We start from the raw sequence: 16,872 nt of genomic DNA on the forward strand, positions 1-16,872 counted from the left end.
TATATGAATGGTTGAATGTGAAGCTGATGATGTGCCCTGTAAACTTTCACTCAATCCAAAATAAAAACATTTAATAAAAAAAAAAAATACATCACTGGTAATTTAAATGTTTTTTTCTTCTATGAATTTCATTGTTATTTTAATAATACAAAACATTTAAAATATGATACCTCAAGCTTCTCATCATCATTTAATCCTTCTTGCCACTTCTCAAATTCATTCATCCAATTCAAAGCAGTATTAAGAGGACAAACCACTAAAGCTGTGCTGAAATCCAATTTCTCACACAAAAGTACTGTATGGAGAAAACTTACCACCTAAAAAGAAAAGATTTAAGTTACCATCTTAAGTATCTACAAACATTTAATAAATCAATCTTATAATTACAAAGTCAACTTTATTTAAAATAATAAAACAAGCAACCAAAAGTAATAATTTTCAAACATGACAAAGAACCAGAAAAGAGACATAAGAAAAATGAGGGCACTCAACTAGGTGATGTATACGTTTCTTAAAGCTCTATACCTCCATGATTCTATGATCCATAAGAATATAAGATGTGACCATTCTACGACAGCTTTACTGGTCTAGATCCTGATTTCCACATAACTTTCCTACTGCCTTCTAGTAAATACAAATGTATGTCCATTTAGGAGATAATTATGTTAGACAGATATTTTTATTTTAAAGTACTCTGCTCACAGAATCTGTAATCGTTTTCTTATGGTGTATAAATACAAATATAGTCACTAATTCTAAATCTCTGCCACAATCCTTGCCATTCTTAAATGAAATAACTTTAATAGTTAAAAATACATTCCCATTATTGTACCTTTATGAGCTTTTCAAAGTTATAAAAGAAATTCATTTCACTTTCGTCTTTGCCGTTTTTGTTATACCCATGCCTCCGATCCTACTCACTTACTGTAAGGTCTCTCCTCAAACATTACCTCCTAAAACATGCCTTCTCTAACTCCCTATTCCCTCATAACACTTTTACCTAAAAGTATACATTTGTTCTTTTATTTGATTAATATCTTTCTCTACCTCTAAAATATAAGTTCCTTCAGGATAGGGATCTTGTTATTGTTCTTAATTGATATATCTCAAGCTCTAAAACATGCCTAGGATATAACAGAACCTAATATATTTCTTGAATTAATCATTGCACAAATACAGAACACCTTCACATTCATTAGTTCTTACCTGTAAGGTCTTACCAAGGCCCATGCAGTGGGCAAGAATACATCCTGAACCTGGAGATTTCTTTGTTTTTTTAACAGACTCACAGCAGCAATCCCACATAAACTGAACACCTAAAAGTGACAGCTTCATTAAGATAAATATAAAGGTCAAATTTTTAAAATCTTCCCTCAAAATTACATATAAAACTTTGAAGAAACAGAACAAAACATTCAGACCTAAAGAATTTCTTAAATGTAATGGAAATTTTTTTTCAACTAAAATAAGCTAGAAAGAATGTAGTGAATATAGACACGTAAAAATAACATGAGATTCATGGAAGAACTTCTCCATTACCTAGTATGATCCCAAGACACATATGGGTATTCTAAAATAAAAGCTTTATCCAAAGAGCTTCCTATCAAATATACTTTCATGAGTCAGTCAGGGAAGAAAAAAATGCCCACTTTTATAAGAGTAGTTACACACAGAATAGGAACTGTAGAACTTCTCTTATGAATTCATTCATACACATACACAGAGAGAGAGAGTTAAAAATAACTTGCTAACCCCACATTAGTAAACCAGTAAGATACGGACAGTTTTTAATAGAATGCAGAAATACTATTAAGAACATATCTGAAATATGCTGAAATAGATTTTCCTAAACAAGGTTTGGCACAACGTTTAAGCACTCAACTGCTAACCCAAAGGCCAGTAGTTTTAAACCATCAGAGCTGCTGTTAGGAGAAAGGTGTGGTAATCTGCTTCCATAAACATACACTATTGGAAACCCTAAGAGCTCTGGTAGCGTAGTGGTTACAAATCTGGCTACAAACCGCAAGGTCAGCAATTCGAAACTACCAGCTGTTCTGCGGGAGAAAGATGAGGCTTTCTGCTCCCGTAAAGATTTACAACCTCGGAAACCCTGTACAGGGTCGCTATGAGTTGGAACCGTCTCCACGGCACACAACAACAACGTTGGAAACCCTATGGGCAATCCTACTCTGTCGTACAAGGTAGCAATGATTCATAATTGAGTCGAAGACAATATGAAATGCCTGTCTCAACTTCCCCAACACGACTCCCTTTAGCCTACAAATGCAGACTAGATGAACAGGTGAAATACAAATACTGATACACACCCACCTACAAGTAGCAATACCTTCATCTTTTATACTGTTCAATTTTGTTCTGCCTCATTCACACAGACCTCCATAAGGGCAAGAACTGTGTTTTGCTTACCAATATATCACTGATTATGAGGTCCATAGGAGGCACTGAAATACAGGTAAAATTTAACTAAACATTATTTATATATCTAATAATTTCTTACCATCTACTTGGTGAGGTTTCAATTTGATAACCATATTTCTATGAACCTGCACTAAAGGTTCTTTGGTTTCTTCATCTTCATCTAAAACCAATTTGGTTGTTATTGGACACTTGGTAGGTGATGCATCTTCAATTTCAATCACCTACAAGAAAGTAAGGTGTTGACAGTTAAGTTTACAGAAATTTTACAAGTAATGGTGGAGTATCAATTTTACCAACAGAATTTTTGCAAAATACAGATATATTTATTCTCGCACCACACATTCAATATGTTGATTCAATAAAGCCAGGATAGACTATAGGTTAATGTTTTCCAAAATCAAAACACTGGATAGAACTTTCAATCACTGTGGAAATGCCAGATATTTCACACAATGCTGCTCACAATAGATCTGTAAATATAGATGTGTTCGGTACAATTAAGACAAAAAGTGACAGGCAGTGCACAAAACTAATCTATGGTATCAGAGTTAAAATCTAGCTCCCAACTAGGAATAGTCCTATTCCATTAGAAGGTATTTTGAAAATGTGCTAGGGCATGTAGGTTATTGTAATGGCATTTTGTGATATATTTTAATCTTAGCTTCTATGTCGATGATTATAGACCGATTTTGAAATGATTTGCTAAGGAGTAAAGATTAAGGTGGAGTCCTGCTGTAGCCCTGTGGGTTAATGTGCTGGACTGCACAGATGGTTTGAACTGCAAGGTCAGCGGTTCAAGTTCACCAGTTGCTCCTTGAAAACCCTATGCAAGGTCACTATGGGTCAGAACCAAATCTACGGAACTTAACAACAACAACAACAAAATGGAAGGTCAAGGCTGGTATTTAATGCAGGGAGAAGGGGGATATAAATATAAATACTCGAAAATATGAAAGTTAGTTTACAAAAAGTGTCCTGTCAAAGATATCAATAAGACCCCTACTGGAGGATAAAAAAAACAACTGTAAATTAAATGTTATAAAGGGGAGAAACTTTTAGAAACACTGATTTGAGACCCACAGACTCAAAAGCATAACAAACATGCAATCTTTTATAATTATGAGAGGAAAACAAATATCTCAAGTTTCTCATTTTCAAGAAAGCTTAAACATACGTGATTATATGCTCACTTACACACATTCTCTGGCTTATCAAACCCTCTATCCGTTGCATAATTTATAACTGTATAAGACAGGTACTAATATTCCCATTTTACAAATTAAAAACAAAACAAAATTGAGAAAGAGAAAAGTTAAGTAACCTATACAAGGTCATTAGGTATGGCAACACTGAGAATTGAGCTCAGAGAGTAAATCCATGCTCGTAACCACTACACAATACTACCTTATCAAAAGAAATTCTTGTGTAAAAAGTTTTTATGAAAAACAAAAAAGATTGATCATTTTATAATTATACACAACAGATGTTCATGATCACTAGTCATTAGAGAGCTGCAAATCAAAACAACATTGAGAATGCACAACCTTGGAACAACAGGGTTCTGGTACACAAGTCTTGAGACATGGTTGGAATGGGAAAAGGGGGGAAATAATGTTAAGATGCTTGGCTGTGTGTGGAATCTTGGTTTCCCTGGCATACCATTATAAAATAGACACTTAAGGGGAAGGGAAAGGAATAACCAGAAATATCACCATAGAAAGCTTTTTTTAAGTTCATTTTCTGCCAATAACTGACTGGAATACCTAAAATGGGGCTACAACATGCCCAGTGAAGGAGGCTTCCTGCGGAGCCTCTGCATTACATTAAGACCATAGGTGGAAACCTGAACCCCATCCAGAATCTTCTGAGGTGAGAAATTTCAAATAGGAAAAACAGACCAACCCGGAGCAGCTAGAAGAACAGAAGATACTTCTTGAAAGAAAGACCAACAGGAAAAACACAAAACAATAATCCGGCTGAATACTACAAGAACAAACAAGTTGCTCGCCCAGGATACATCAAGGCAAGTGGTTGGGTCCCTTCAGGGCAAACCCCCTTCCAAGACTAAGACTCAATGGGAATACAGGAGCAGACATGCGCTCTGATTGGTGACCACATTTGTCACCAATAAAGGGGAGTGAGGGAAAAACAGCAATGAAGCTGCAAGCTAAGACCTACAACGTTCAATAGACTCTGGTGAACCTGGGTGGAAACCTGGTTAGCCAGCAGTATGGCAAGACATGGGGACTCTTGGGCCCAGAGTCAGTGACATAGCCATAGAGGACTAGAGTGGAGAGTGAAGCGTCCAGCTGATAAGAAGAGGGCATATGCATAAGAACATCCACACTTGCCGATAACATCCACTTGACCTGGCTTCAATAATTAAATGATCAGAGCTCAACTAGAAGACAGAAGAGGAAAAAAAGAGTAATCTGATACAATTTGATGAACTTGACCGACACCTATGGATGCAGTAGCTCAAAAGAGGGAACAGATCTTTACAGCAAGGATCATCCCCACCCCCTCCATATACAGAGAAGACAGGGATGGGCAACTTGGACATTGGCTACCCAAAATGGGGGTGCTACAAAGTCAAGAAGTGACAGACTTACAAGCTTTCAAGAGGGACCCTAGATCCAGGAAGGTAGAATCTCCACTTAGTAGTATCCAATCTGTCTGAGCGGGGCTGATGAAAGGAGATGGGGATAGGTCTCTTGTGATACAAAGTAAGTAGTTGTTTTCAGGACTGATTGTGAGGGTTGGAAATGTAAAGGTAGAGGTTTTGTAGCAAAAGGAAGGGAGTGATTGACTTTGCAGTCTAGGAGCACAGGTCCCTGGGACCATCAAGGGGGAAGAACGGAGTACAGGGCCCTACCCAGAGAAACAGTGACACCAGAGATGGAGGCAGAGACGATGACGTGGAGAGATGGAGCGGCTGGGAACTCTAGACCCAGAGAAGAAGAGGGGCTGTGTGATTACGACCAGGGGACATGCATCATCAACCCTTTGGTTGGTTGATGTTGCATGGAGGGGATTGTATCCATGGCAATAAAACAATATATGATAAGATGAATGTAAAGCTAATGTTCTCCCATGTAAATGATCACATAATTCACAATAAAAACATTTTTAAAAAATTGAGATATCATCTCACACCAGCAATAACAGCAAAGATCAAAAAAGTACAGGACGATAATGCTGGAGAGGATGCGGAGAGACTGGGACCCTCCTCCATTGCTGGTAGGGTTGCAAAATGGTCCAACCACTATGGAAAACAATATGGCGCTTCCTCAGAAAGTTGAAAATAGAAATACTTTATGATCCAGCAATTCCTCTATTTGGTATTTAGCCACAAGAAACACAAGCCAGAACACGAGTAGATATATACACACCAATTTTCATAACAGCACTATTTACAATAGAAGTGCTCATCAATGGAAGATTGGGTAAAAAACACTATGGGTCAGAACCACTTTGACGGCACTTAACAACAACAACACTTTAGACGCAGAGTCCATTTCTACAAGTTACTTAAATTCTCGTAGATTTAGTTTCTAGAAACTCAGGAGGAAATGAACAGTAAATATCCAATAAGGCAATACTTGAAAAGTACCTGGGACACATTAAGTATTCATTAAATTATTACTGTGTTCCTAGCTTGGAAGTACACCAGCTTCAGATGTTATTGTTGTCAAGTGCTGTCAAGTTGCTTCAGCTTCAGAAAGTGGGAGCAAAAGCCATTAGTCAAAACAGAAAATTCTCTTAAATATCTTGACCTCTTTCTTTACAAATTGTAGTAGGCAGAATGCTAAAAGGGTCCCTAAGATTACCACACCCTCTGATGTAAACAGCATATGTAATACCATCTCTCCTTTGGTATGAACAATACCTGTGAAAAGGATGGAAAATAATTCCCATAATTAGATTATTGAGTTGACTTTGAATTAATCAAAAGGAAAATTATCTATGTGAGCATGACCAAATCAACATCAATCCTTTCAAAAGAAATTGAAGTAGAAGAAAGAGACCATTTTACTGCTGGTCTTAAAGATGAAGCAAACTGCCATTAAAGAGCAGTGTCTAGTAGCTAAATGTGACAGTACTACAACTGAAAGGAGATGGATTCTACCAAGTAAGTTTGAAAGGGACAAAAATGGCAGCTTCAGTTAATACCCTAACTTACACTTGGTTAAACCCTGATCAAAGGACCCAGCAGAGTCAGGTTCAATCAACCCACTTCCAATTTCCTATTCCTACAGAACTGCGAGCTAGTAAATTTGTATTGTTTTTGGCTAAGTTTGTGGTAATTTTATGCAATAATAAAAACTAATACAAAAGGCTTTAATTAAGATTTCAAAATCATATGTTCACAAATGATACTTTTGTTATTAAAGGCTGTAATCAGGTTTAGGAATTAGTGGTTCTTCACCATGAATATAACACATAATTCATACAGAAGATCAAGATCAAGATCACTTTACCCTGGTGACCAGAGGAATAGCCAATGCCCATGTGAGTACACTTCAGTAAAAATCCTGCTTTCTCCAGAGGAGGAATTGTGGTGAGCCATGCAGTAGTGCGGGGCATGAAAGTAAGAAGGGAATTATCAGCACAAACCCCAAACTTCGATTCAACTGAGGGTGGTTCCACACCTGCAGAGACAATTCTGACCAGCTCAGGACTAGTGGTAACTCTCATCCCCAATGACCTCTGGGATGGAAAGACCTAAATCCCAGCATCTTTAGTGTCTACCCAAACTACTTCTGGATAGGATGCACAGAAGACAAAACACCTAGACCAACAGGAACTACATCTATTAATATGGATTCCTATTTGTAGGGTTCATATTATCTCCAACAATCATTTATCTGTTTTGTCTGTCTGCCCCTGTATTGTTTTCCACAATTCTTCTTGGTTTTTCCTATCTTTCTGTTAATCATTTGAATTTACATAAATAATAATTTTCTTGAATTTGTTTTCAGGGTGTTCCAATGCCTCTTTTTCCTAAGAAGCGTTTTCTGCCTCTACCATAGGTGAATTTCTTTAGCCACTCTTTTTCCTTCTTGTAAATGGAAATTCTCTGTTGCTTCTGAGACACTGTGGTTTCACTGTACTTGTATTTAATTGATGAGTATATGTTGGTATGTAGTTAGGCACTCACCAACTGCCTCCTTAGTGGGTGTGATTAGATAATGGAGGCATGTGAACAGCTCAGTTCCCCATTTTTACAGCTCAGTTTAGGATGGGTTTGGCTGGTGTTAACTGTTGTTACTGATTGGGTATATGGCAGCTGGCATTTTCTCTTACCCACTGATTACAAAGAGTACAGTTGTGGTTAGGCTGTAAGGAAATGGTTGCTGTCCCCCATTGGATAAGGCAAGGGGGAAAAAAAGAAATAATAAAGAAGACAAAAACAAAACAGGCAAAAAATAAAATAAAGAAAAACAACCCCAGCAACAGCTAGAAAATGAATACAGTAACCACAAAGGAAAAGTATGGAGAGAAAATAAAATCACAGAATAGAAAAATGAGAGAGAAAATACAAATAAAGAAAAATCACACTAAACAGAGTTGGAAAGGGATGAGTAAAAGAAAACAGAATGAGACCACAGAGTAGAAAGGAGAAATGGGGGGGGGGGCAAGACTAGGGAAGAGACATTGAGAAAAAACGAATACAGAGATAGAAAGCACAAAAAGTAAGGGAAGGTAAAGAGAGGAAGAAGTGTAGAAAAAATAATGAACAAAAACAAGCAATGGGGGAAAAAAAAAAAACAAAGCCACAGGGTAGATGCTACACTTTGAGAGTAGAAAATTCTGGGGGTTTCTGACAACCAAAGAACAAATGTGATGGGTAAGCATTCAGGAGAAAGGTTAACAAGGTGGATGGACTGCTTGCTGGATGTAGAAGCCAAGCAGGCACAGAGATAGGTAAACTGCTGTTCAGATGTGGCTCCAAATCCTTGCGAGCAACTTTGGAAGTGGAGGGAAGTCTGGCAAAGCACATTCACACGAGCTTCATAGTCCAGGTGTTGCGCTGCGGGTTAATGTGCTGGACCGCAATGTCGATTTGAACCCCAAGATCAACAGTTCAAGCTCATCAGGTATACTTTGGAAACCCTAAACAGGGTGATCATGAGTCAGAATCGACTTGACGGCACTTAACAACAACAGAAAGGTGCAATTTCCTTTCCCCCCCCCCATGCTCCCCTGATGACCAGAGTGTGGCAGCCCCAATCTTCAGCAAACCCTGCTCTCTGTAAATTCATAACTAGTTGGTTGGAAGCCACACCAGTGTGAGGTGGGGACCAGTTGCACTGCTTTAATGTGCTGCTTTGATGCCTGGATTCAGGTGGGCTGTAATCCAGACCTACAAAACTCACAGAGTCACCAGATCAGGATTTAACCAGTCATGCTGCCCGAAGCTTACCGTAGTACTAACAGACACTGAAACCAGATCCATCAGGGACCCTGACAAACTACTGTTGGATTGAGTACCCTGAACATAAATAACACTGAGGACAATGGTGACTCCATCTAGGGCCAGGAACTCTGCTGTCACATCCCTTCCACAACCAATATGCAAGCTCCTTGAATTGCAGGAGAACCTAGAGATTTCAACCCTGAGGGTCTAACAATTACATGGTATGCATTCGCAAATATGACAACCCCACAATGCCCAGAGACAACACACAATTTTAGTTCACATGAGGAAACAAGACAGAATGGCTAAAACAAATGAGCAAGATGCAGATGCACAAAATGTTTATAAAAAATAAAAGGTAATGGAAATAACAGAAAATTTTGTGAAAAGTACGATAACTAGGTACCTTTAAAAGAGCAATAGGAATATCATGAAAAGCAGGAAGAACACAAAAACTATAGAATGATTCAGGACAACACTAGGAGAACAAACACAAAAAACAAATGCAAATTTTAAAGCAATACAAAAGCCACAATTAGAAATTCAGAAGATTAATACTAAGATCTCAAAAATGGGCAATACATTGAAAGGGCAAAAAAGTAGATGTGAAGCAATGAAAGCCCAAATTAGTGAGTTTTAACATGAATCTCTCCCAAAACTAGTATGCTAGAAACACAATCAGAAAAAAGAATGAAAAAAATCCAAAGAAAGCCTAAGCAATTTGTGGTTCCCCATGAAGAGGAACTACTTACAGGTGATCAGAATTTCAGAAGAGGAAGAGACAAGTACAGAGAAAATTGTCAAAGAATAGAAGAAAACTTCCCTAGCATCATGAAAAGACAAGAAGGATACAAAAAGCTGAATGAATCCCAAACAGGAAAGATCCTAAAAGAAAATCACTAGGACGTATCGTTATCAAATTTTCCAAAAACAAAGACAAGGAAAATATCCTGAGAGCAGCTAAGGAAAAAAGCAGTTACCTACAAAGGAAAATGACTAAGACAGCTCTGATTTTTCAGCAGAAGCCATGTAGACAACAAGGCAATGGGATGATATATACAAAACTATGAAAGAAAAAGCTTATCAATCAAGAATTATATACCTAGGAAATTTGTCCCTAAATTACGACAATGAAATTGGAACATTTCCTGATAAAGGAATTTGCAATGACTAGACCAAAGCTACAAAAAAATGCCAAAGGGTTTTCTTTGAACTGAAAACGAACAGCAGACATAACCTGAGATTACCACACACGATACCACCACCAAGAGCTCAATCCACATATAGAAGTATTTAAAGTAAGACATTTACAAGACTGAAAATAGGGAACCAGGGATATCAATGTATAACGCAGTCAACTACAAAACATAAAGAAGGAATAGTACAGATACAGAACCTCCAAATGGCAAGGGAGTTAAGTAGATTTTAAGATTAAAAAGGCTGTTTCAAACTGGAAAAAAAAAATTACAGGGTAACCTCGAATAATAATAATAATAATACACCTGCACATCATAATTTTAAAAGAGGAAAATTAAAAAGCTATAATAAACATTAACACAACAGAAATGAAAATGAGAAGAAAACATATAAATAAGAATGAACTCCGCAGAAAATTAAATGGAACAAAGAATCCAGAAGCACCACACATACACACACACACACACAGAAAAATGACAAAAATGAATCCATGCCTATTAATAATTACACTGAAGGTGAATGGATAAAATGTACCAGCCAAAAGACATAAAGAACAGAATGTATAAGAAAACAGGATCCTTGAAGATGCTGTCTACAAGAGACATATTGAAAATATGAGACCAGCTTAAAAATGCATCAACCATATAAATAGTTAACCAAACTTTGTTACCTACATATAATGAAATTCTATCAAATGTTGAAGAATAATGATGAATCTGTGAAACACCGCACAACATGGTTGAACCTGGAGGACATTATGCTTAGTGAAAAATTAGTAAACTCCAAAAGGACAAACATTGTGTGAGACCAATGTTGTAAAACGTTTTAAAAAAAGAAAAGAGACAAGATGGCAGATCGGGTGGAAGTGCAGTGACAAGCTCTGTCAGCAACAACACAGAATACAGGACCAAGAAGCTCAGGGGATGGTCCCAGAACTCTGAACCACATATAAAGGAATATTTAGAAGTTTGGAAGACTTACAGCTGGGGGAGTTGGTGGCAGAAGCAAGAAATCCATTGCTTTTGGATTCGGGATGCTCAGCTGCTCCAGTAACCGCCATCTTGTGTAGGGCCAAGTGGGGAAAAGATCAGACCAGCCACAGTCGCCTGGCAGAGCCGGGGAGATAGATGTGTGGACTTTTTTTTTGGTATCAGTTCATTCGTCCCTTGCTATCTGCATAACTCCATTCTGGTGATTATAGGGGTGCCTGAGCTAGTGGACACCCCAGTCCCACCCTTGGAGGGTTCTACTACACAAGTGCGCAGATCTCCTCGAAATTTAAAGAGACAGTTTCCACTTAAAACCAAACGGCAGACAGATATTCACCCCAAGAGCAGACCCTAAACTTTTCTTGTTTGCTTTTTGTTCTGTTTTTTAATATGCGAAAGAGAAGGAGAGGGCTGTAGGGAGGGAAAGAGAGTTTAAAACCAAAAGAGGCCAAAGGTTGGAGTGGAGCCTGGGGTGTAGCAAAACAACAAACACTGGAATCTTGGAATCTCTTGGGCAGCTTTTAAGGCAGTAAGCTGAAGACAGGATATTAAAGTCATACTTATATTAGGCTACAGATATTTTTTTCCTTCTTTTTCTTCTCTCCATCCTCTCCCTTTACTGTGAATAGAGACTGCAGTATCAGTCTTGCTTTTCTTGTTGCTATTTTTTAGTCTTTTTTTTTTCTTTCTCTCACTACCCCTCCCCACCCTGCCGCTGTTGTTTTGCTGTTATATGCTGCCCCTTCTGCCTTTGGAGGGCTCTTTATCTCCCTATATTACACAAGAACAGTCAGCAACTGCTGCCATACAGCCAAACTAAAATCACACTCTATAAAACACCAAAACCCATGCAAGAACCAATACCAACTGCCATAAACCAGGGAAACAGACAACACCTGTAAAAAGTTACTCTGCGTTAAACAGCAAGAAGCGTGAAAACGAAAACCCAAATCCTGCGCACATCTTCCTGGAAGCAATCAGAAAGCATTAAAAAAAAACAAACAAACGAAAACACATACTCAATGAAATCTTAAGGACACAGATAAACACTGAACATGTTCAAGAAGCAAAATCAGATGACCACATCATCACATGTCCAGAAACAAGATAAAATGTCTCAAACAAATGACCTAGAAGTAGACCTGGACTCCATTCTGGAAGGAGGGCAGGCCTTGGAAATGCCTGAGAAGGAATTCAGAAAAATGATCATAAAATGTTTTAAAACACTTTACAATGTAGTTCGGAAAAATAAGGAAGAAATCAGGAAAGTGCTAGAGGAATAATCAAATAAGACAGATACAGCACTGGAAACAATTCAAAACCTACAGAAAGAGGTCCAACCAATCAATTACAAAATATCAGAAATAGAGGACACTCTGAAATGACAGTGGAGTAGAATAGATGACATGGAAGGGAGAACCAGTGAGCTGGAAGACAAATCTCTCAATACCACTAAGATAGAAGAACTAACACAAAAAAGGATAAAAAATTCTGAAGAAGGTCTAAGATTCATGTTGGACAACATGAAGAGTAATAACTTAAGAATTATCGGCATTCCACAACAAGAAGAATCCCACAAGTCCACAGAGGAAATAGTTGAAGAACTGCTGCAAGAAAATTTAACATCCTAAAAAGTGAAAAGATAAACATCCAAGAAGCTCAACGAACTCCAGGAAGGATAGATCTCAAAAGAAAATCACCAAGACATATCATAGTCAAGCTCTCCAAAATCAATGACAAGGAGACACTTCTGAAAGCAGCCAGGGAAAACAGAAGTGTCATATACAAAGGCAAGCAAGTCAGACTGAGCTCAGCTCTATCAGCAGAAACCAAGCAAGCAATAAGGCAAGGGGGAAACATATATAAAACCCTGGAAAAAAAATTTTCTAACCAAGAATCCTTTATCCAGCACAGGTATCAATCAAATATCACAGTGTAATCAAAACATTCCAGGATAAACACAAGCTAAGGGATTTTGTCAAAGCCAACCCTGCGTTACAAAACATCCTAAAGGGAGATTTGTGGACTGAGAACCAAAAAGAACAGACAATAACCAGAGATTGACATACATGGCAGCACCTCCCTGAATCAAGTCAACAGAAGGAAGAGTTGAGAACACAACAAAACTACAAGAACAAACTGAGAGAATCTGGGAGATCAGTCTATGATCAAAACAAGTATAATGTAAAAGAAGGTAAACACGCAGGAACAGAGATCCAGATAGTGAGAAGGTGAGGTCGACTACAGGATAAAATAGACTGCACTAAATGGAGAGAAAAGTTACTGGACTATAAGGCAACCTCAAAGAAAATAAATACTTCACAACATACCAAGAGAAAGAAAGTCCAAGAAAAACATGGAAACATTAAAACTATGAGGACACTCACAAGAAAGAACACAAAAAGCATGAATTCAACAAAGGAAAACACACAGAACAAAGAAGCAGCAAAACCACACACACACACAAAAAAAAACATAATGGCAGCAATTAATCAATACCTATCGATAATTACACTGAATGTAAATGGATTAAATGCACCTGTTAAGAGACGGAGGGTGGCAGAACGGATAAGAAAACAAGATCCTTCAATACGCTGTCTGCAAGAGACACATCTCAGACATAGAGACAAAAACAGATTAAAAATCAAAGGATGGAAAAAAAATTATACAACGCTAATTGCAAAAAAAAAAGTGAACAGAAGTTCCAGTACTAATCTCTGATAGAATAAACATCAAGGAAAAAAAAAGCATAATAGATAAAGATGGACATTTTCTCATGATTAAAGGGACAATTGAACAAGATGAAATAACCATAATAAATATCTATGCTCCCAATGAAAGAGCTCCAAAATATATAAAGCAAACTCTAACAGATTTGAAGAAAAATTACATAAATCTTCAATAGTGGGTGATTTTAATACACCACTTTCAAAAATTGATAGAACAACCAGAAAGAAACTTGACAAAGACACAGAAGAAATAAACAACACAATCAGACAACTGGACCTCATAGATGTGTACAGAGCATTCAACCCAACAAGTTCACATTACACATTCTTTTCCAGTACAGATGGAACATTCACCAGAAAAGACCATGTTTTAGGCCACAAAACAAATCTCCATAAATTCACAAATATCAAAATAATACAAAGCATTTTCATAGACCAAAATGCTATCAAATTAGAAGTCAACAATAGGAAAACCAAGCCAAATACATGGAAACTGAATAACACCCTGATGAAAAGCGACTGGGTACTAGAAAAAATTAAACGTGAATTCACAAAGTTCCTATATATAAATGAGAATGAAAACACAAAATACCAAAATCTTTGGGACAGGACAAAAGCGGCACTGAGAGGACAATTTATTACAATAATCACAGACAACCAAAAAGAAGAGAGAACCAAAATTATTACATTAACACAGCATCTACAACGATTAGAAACAGACCAACAGAGGGAACCCACAGCCACCAAAAGAAAAGAAATAGTACAGATTAGAACAGAAATAAATGAGATAGAAAACAGAAAAACTATAAAACAATCAACAGGACAAGAAGCTGGTTCTTTGAAAGAATTAACAAAATCAACAGACCATAGGCAAGCTTAACAAAAGAAAAGAGGGAGAAGACACAAATAACACGAATTAGAAACCACATGGGCAATGTCACGACTGAACCAAAGAAAATCAAAAGGATAATAACAGAACACTATGAAGAGTTGTACTCTAAAAAATTTGAAAACTTAGAAGACATGGACACATTTTTAGATGAACACGACTTATTTAATCTTACGCACAGTATAGTAGAAAACCTGAACACACCCATAACAAAAAAAGAAATAGATCAGATCATCAAAAGACTCCCAACCAAAAAAAAGTCCAGCCCCAGACGGTTTCATAAGAAAATTCTACCAAACATTCAGGGAAGAGCTGTCACCAATTCTACTTAAATCATTCCAAAAGATAGAGGAGTATGGAAAACTTCCTAATACATTTTATGAAGGAAGAATAACACTCATACCAAAACCAGGGAAGGATGTTACTAAGAAATAAAACTAGAGACCAATATGCCTCATGAACATAGAAGCAAAAATTCTCAACAAAATCCTAGCCAACAGAATCCAGCAACACTTCAAATAGATAATACATCATGATCAAGTGGGATTCATATCAGGGATGCAAGGATGGTTCAATATTATAAAAACGGTCAAAGTTATCCACCATATGTTGTTGTTGTTGTTGTTAAGTGCCGTCGAGTCGGTTACGACCCATAGTGACCCTGTACAGGGTTTCCGAGGGTGTAAATCTTTACGGGAGTAGAAAGCCTCATCTTTCTCCCGCGGAGCGGCTAGTAGTTTCGAACCGCTGACCTTAAGGTTCGCAGCCTGATTCGTAACCACTATGCTACCATATAAATAAGAAAAAAGAAAAGAACCACATGATCACATCGATTGATGCAAAAAGGGCATTTGACAAATCCAACATCCATTCCTCATAAAAACACTCAACAAAATAGGAATTGCAGGGAAATTCCTCAACCTAATAAAGAGCATATATACAAAACCAACAGCCTACATTACTCTCAATGGAGAGAAACTGAAAGCCTTCTCTCTGCGAACAGGAACCAGACAAGCCTGCCCTTTGTCACCACTCCTATTCAATACTGAGCTGGAAGTCTTAGCAAGAGCTATACGGCAAGACAGGGAAACTAAAGGTATTCAAACTGGCAAAGAGGAAGTAAAACTCTCCCTATTTGCAGATGATATGATCCTATACGTAGAAAACCCCAAAGACTCATTAAAAAGGCTACTAGACCTAATTGGAAGATTCAGCAAAGTGGCAGGATATAAGATCTACATACAACAATCAGTTGGATTCCTCTATAACAAAAATGACAGTGTTAAAAAGGACATTAGGAAAGCAATACCACTTAAAATAGCCACCCAAAGGATGAAATATCTAGGAATAAATGTAACCAGAGAAACAAAAGACCTATGCAAAGAAAAACTACAAAAAGTGACTACAAGAAACAAAAGAGACTTACAAAAATGGAAGAATGTACCATGCTACTGAGTAGGAAGACTGAACATTGTGAAAATGTCAATACTCCCCAAAGCAATTTACACATATAATGTAATCCCAATCCAGATTCCAAGGACATTCTTCAAAGAGATGGAAAAAACTTTATATGGAAAGGAAAGAGACGAAGAATACGCAAAGCACTGCTTAAGAAGAATAAGGTTGGAGGCCTCTCACTTCCTGACTTCAAAATTTACTACACAGCTACAGTGGTCAAAACAGCTTGATACTGGTGCAATGAAAGATACATAGATCAATGGAACAGAATCAAGAATCCAGGAATTAATGCATCTAAATACAGCCAACTGATTTTTGACAAAACACCTAAATATATCGCATGGGGAGGTGATAGTCTCTTCAACAAATGGTGCAGGCAGAACTGCAAAATGATTTGCAAAAGACTGAAACAAGACCTTCACCTCATACCTTATACAAAAACCAACTCATCATGGATTAAGGACCTAAATGTGAATCTTAGAATTATGATGACCATCAGTGAAAAAAATCGGGACAAATATGAGGGCACTAATTAAGGGAATATACAGACTACAAGACATTTTGAAAACCACACAAACAAAAGAAGACAAAATAGATGAGTGGGACATACTACACCAGAAGAGTAAAAAGGGAACTCACAGAATGGGAAAAAATCTTTTGCAATGACACATCAGACAAGGGACTCATTTCTAAAATATACAGGAAACTAAAACATCTCTGCAAAAAAAAGACAAATAACCCAATTAAAAA

The 16,872-nt window shown here is 37.3% G+C and overlaps 1 protein-coding gene across 2 annotated transcripts in view; it reads right to left on the reverse strand.

Moving 5' to 3' along the window:
- Positions 1–16,872, reverse strand: part of ATRX (alpha thalassemia/mental retardation syndrome X-linked) — a 335,048-nt gene that overhangs the window by 191,295 nt on the left and 126,881 nt on the right. For both annotated transcript variants that reach the window (XM_006873737.1, XM_006873736.1), the window contains 3 exons: positions 2,519–2,660; positions 1,207–1,316; positions 171–317 (listed from right to left, as the gene is read on the reverse strand). In XM_006873737.1, the coding sequence (XP_006873799.1) occupies positions 171–317; positions 1,207–1,316; positions 2,519–2,660 (399 nt within the window). The remainder of the gene's footprint in view (positions 1–170; positions 318–1,206; positions 1,317–2,518; positions 2,661–16,872) is intronic.

Source organism: Chrysochloris asiatica, unplaced genomic scaffold, assembly GCF_000296735.1.
Source record: "Chrysochloris asiatica unplaced genomic scaffold, ChrAsi1.0 scaffold00252, whole genome shotgun sequence".
Classification (NCBI taxonomy): domain Eukaryota; kingdom Metazoa; phylum Chordata; class Mammalia; order Afrosoricida; family Chrysochloridae; genus Chrysochloris; species Chrysochloris asiatica.